The following is a 4,007-nucleotide window of genomic DNA, read 5'->3' as shown; positions in this document are numbered from 1 at the left end:
GTGTGTCGTGCGAAGCGCTTCGAGACATCCAATGATTAGTGTATCGTGTGAAGCGCTTCGAGACATCCAATGATTAAGATGACTGATCGAACGTGAATGTAATGAGTTGTTGTCGTGGTCAGGCTTTTGACGCAGCTCGAGTCGCCGCCCTGGTGGCCGTTCGGGAGCAGATCGCGGGCGGCGGGCGGGGCCGGAGGAGGCGGGCCGGAGGAAGCGGGAATGGAGGAAGCGGGAATGGAGGAGGCGGCGCGGCCGAGGGCGGACTCATCGTCAAGGTGCCGGTGCTGTACTCCCGGGACGCGGACACCGGCCTCCAGCAGGGAGCGCTGTGCGTGCTGTGCTCCGGCCTGGACATCCTGGACTGGGAATCTCGGCCCGTCCACCGGTACCTCCGGGAGGAGGTGGACGAGGTCAGGGTCCGCAGCCCCTACCAGGTCACCGTGCGGCAACGCTTCATCGGCCGCCCGGACGTGACCTACCACCTGACCTCGGCCCGCATGTCCGCCGCGCTGTCCGTCATGGAGGTCCAGTACTGCCGCAAGGTCCTCTTCCGGGACGAGCTGCTGGGAATCTTCCGGCCGGGAGACTCCCCCGTGTCCGAGAGCTCCGGCTCCCTCTGGAAATCAGGTGCGACGGGCGACGGTTCTTAAGTAACGTCGGGGTGGGGGGTTGGGGGGAGGGTGGGCTTCGATCCACGGGCGTTCGCTGTGGGGGGGGGAGTTGGGGGGGAACGTCGTCGCCGGGCGCGGTCGGCTCGGCCCGGAAACGTTTCGCCCGGAGAATGCGACGTCTCCCTTCCCCACACCCCCCTCCGCCCACAAACAGTCCCCACCACCACATTACCCTGTGAAGCGCTTCGAGACGCAATCGGGCGCCCGGGGTGGGAAGGGGCGGTGGGTGGGGGGGGGGCTGGAGACGAGCGAGGGACAGTTCAGGATAAGCAGGGAATGCCCCCCATTCCCCCCAAACCTTTTTGTGTCCCACTGCAGCCAGCGGGTTCCTGGACAAGGTGATGCACCCCGGGACAGCGAGCGGAGAGGGGCAGCTCCAGCAAGTCACGGCCCAGAGCGTGTCCGAGTCCGAGGTTCACGAGCTCCGGCAGGTGAGTGAGTGAGTGAGTGAGGGGAGGGAGCGTCCGTTAACACCCGCAGGCCCTCCCCTAGAAACACAGGAACAGGAGGAGGCCATTCAGCCCCTGGAGCCAGTTCCGTCACCGTATTAAATCACGGCTAATCCGTACTTCAGCTCCGATTACCCACCTTTGCCCGGTGTCCCTGGCATCTAATCCACCTCAGTCTTGACGATGTGAATGGATTCAGTGCCCACAGGCATTTGGGGGGGGGGGGGGTGGGGGGGGGAAGAGTTCCAGATTTCCACGAACCCTTTGGGTGAAAAACCGCCTCCGATTTCGCTCCTAAATGGCCGGGCTTTGATTTTTGGATGATGCCCCTTGTTCTCGATTCCCGCCGCGACCCCCCCCCCGCTCCCCCCCCACCACCACCACCACCACCACCACCACCATCACCACCACCACCATACCATCGGAGGGAATAGTTTCTCCGTAGCCTCCCCTATCAGAACCCTTTATTGTTTTAAAATAATCTCCCGGATTCACTCTTAAATTTCAGCAACTTGCGGGGGGGGGGGCAGAGTCTCGGAGCGTTTAACAGTGGCGGAGGCTGATGCCGAGCCCTCCCCTCACCCCTTTTTCGTGCTGGTTCTCTGTCTTTCTCTCTCTGTCTTTCTCTCTCTTTCTTTCTCTCTCTCTCTCTCGCTCTGAGTCTCTCTCACTCGCTGAGTTTTCTCTTTCTCTGACTCTCCTCTCTGTCTCTCTCGTCTCTCTCTCTCTCTCCTTTCTGTGTGTGTGTCTCTCTCTCTCTCTCTGGCTCTGTGTGTGTATGTGTGTCTCTGTCTCTCTTTCTCTGTCCGTGTGTCTCCCTCTCTTTTTCCCTCTCTCTTACTCTCTCTCTCGCTCTCTCTGTCTGTGTGTCTCCCTCTCTGTCTCGCTCTGTCTCTCTCTCTCTCGCTCTTTCTGTCTGTGTGTCTCCCTCTCTGTATCTCTCTCTCTCGCTCTCTCTGTCTGTGTGTCTCCCTCTCTGTCTCGCTCTGTCTCTCACTCGCTCTCTCTGTCTGTGTGTCTCCCTCTCTGTCTCGCTCTGTCTCTGTCTCTCGCTCTCTCTGTCTGTGTGTCTCCCTCTCTGTCTCACTCTGTCTCTCTCTCGCTCTCTCTGTCTGTGTGTCTCCCTCTCTGTCTCGCTCTGTCTCTCTCTCTCGCTCTCTCTGTCTGTGTGTCTCCCTCTCTGTCTCGCTCTGTCTCTCTCTCTCGCTCTCTCTGTCTGTGTGTCTCCCTCTCTGTCTCGCTCTGTCTCTCTCGCTCTCTCTGTCTGTCTGTGTGTCTCCCTCTCTGTCTCACTCTGTCTCTCTCTCTCGCTCTCTCTGTCTGTGTGTCTCCCTCTCTGTCTCTCTCTCTCTCTCTCTCTCTCTCGCTCTCTCTGTCCGTGTGTCTCCCTCTCTGTATCTCTATCTCTCTCTCTCTCTCTCGCTCTCTCTGTCTGTGTGTCTCCCTCTCTGTATCTCTCTCTCTCTCTCTCTCTCTCTCTCTCGCTCTCTCTGTCCGTGTGTCTCCCTCTCTGTCTCTCTCCATCTCTCTCTCTCTCTCGCAGGTGTTGTCTCCAGCAGTGAATCCGGGAGTGAGCAACAGAGGGCACCAGAGACCGTGCCCGGCTCGTTCCCCAAAACACTGACCCTTTCATTCCCTGACGCTGGGACCAGACTCAGTTTTTCCTCACAGTTACTAACCTGAGTCCGTGCCACGGGCTGTGTCAGAGATTGTACAGCTGCTGCCCACAGCTGTCAATGAAGCAATTTTCTCTTTCCTTCCACCTCCCAGTCAGTTTTCAGCGTGTCTGCCCAGAAGCACTGCCTGCTCACAGCCCCGACAACACCTGTCTCCATCCCCTCACCCCCGGAGGAGGAGGGGGGGGGGGTAACATTCCAACCCGTCATTGCCGGGTCCTGTAGCCTGGGGTGGTTCGAGCGCTCGCCTCGCAAGCCGGAGGACCCGGGTTCGATTCCCAGGCAGGGCAGAGCGAAACCTTGGGTACCATCCCCGGCTTCCCTTCCTACCTCACGTCCGGACCATTTTCCTCCACGTTGCCCACCTCCCTCCGTATCTCACTCTAAAAGCTGCTGAAACACTCGTCCACGCCTTTGCCGCCTCGACGACTCGAACGCCCTCCTCGCCGGTCTCCCCTTCAAAACTCCGCCGCGGACTAAACTCCGTACCTCCGTTATCCCATTACCCCAGTCCTTGCCCTTGTCAAACCCCACTGCCGTGGGGACGGGATGGGACGGTTGCGCTAGGGATGGGCTGGGGACCCGTTGCCGTGGGAACGAGCTGAGCATCTCTCCGGGTCTCGCTTTCAGATCCTCGGGAAGCTGAAAAGTCTGGCCCTGGACACGGAGACAGAGCTGGAACGTCAGGACGAGACCCTGGACGTGATAGGAATCTCCACTGACCGAGCCACGGCCCGAATCAACACCAACACCAGGAGAGTCCGGAAACTACTGTAGAGGAGATGGCGGGGGGAGAGAGAGAGAGAGAGAAAGAGAGACGGGGGGGCAGCAAAAGAGAGAGGGTGGGGAGAGAGGTGGGGAGAGCGCAATGGGGGGGGGATAGAGAGTGGAGAAAGTTTGGAGTGGGGGAGAGAGAGGAGGGGGGGAGAGGAGGGGGGGGAGAGAAGAGGGGGAGAGAGAGAGGGGGGAGAGAAGAAGGGGGGGAGAGAAGAGAGAGAGGAGGGGGGAGGGAGAGCGAGAGAGATGACAAGAGGTTTGGCGCCTACACTTTTGTGCCAACGTATTGCCCAACACTGACAACAATGAGGCCTTTGTGTCTTGTGTTTGAGCCGGAGAGACAGTCACAGAGTCGCTCTGTCACCGTGTGAAGATATGTTTGGGCGGCGAATATGTGTGGGGGGGAGAGAGAGAGAGAGAGAGAGAGAGAGAGA

The 4,007-nt window shown here is 59.4% G+C and overlaps 1 protein-coding gene across 1 annotated transcript in view; it reads left to right on the top strand.

The window, feature by feature from the left end:
• snap47 (synaptosome associated protein 47) overlaps window positions 1-3,608 on the top strand; it is a 4,642-nt gene extending 1,034 nt beyond the window's left edge. The window contains 4 exon segments of the mRNA XM_042332176.1: window positions 123-247; window positions 250-627; window positions 990-1,102; window positions 3,427-3,608. Coding sequence (XP_042188110.1) covers window positions 123-247; window positions 250-627; window positions 990-1,102; window positions 3,427-3,573 — 763 coding nt within the window. The 3' untranslated portion in view covers window positions 3,574-3,608.
• The last annotated feature ends 399 nt before the right edge of the window (window positions 3,609-4,007 follow it).

The sequence above is a fragment of the Callorhinchus milii genome, unplaced genomic scaffold (genome assembly GCF_018977255.1).
Source record: "Callorhinchus milii isolate IMCB2004 unplaced genomic scaffold, IMCB_Cmil_1.0 Scaffold2, whole genome shotgun sequence".
Lineage (NCBI taxonomy): Eukaryota > Metazoa > Chordata > Chondrichthyes > Chimaeriformes > Callorhinchidae > Callorhinchus > Callorhinchus milii.
The sequence above is the reverse complement of the archived record's forward strand: the minus strand, read 5'-3'. Positions and strand labels throughout refer to the sequence as shown.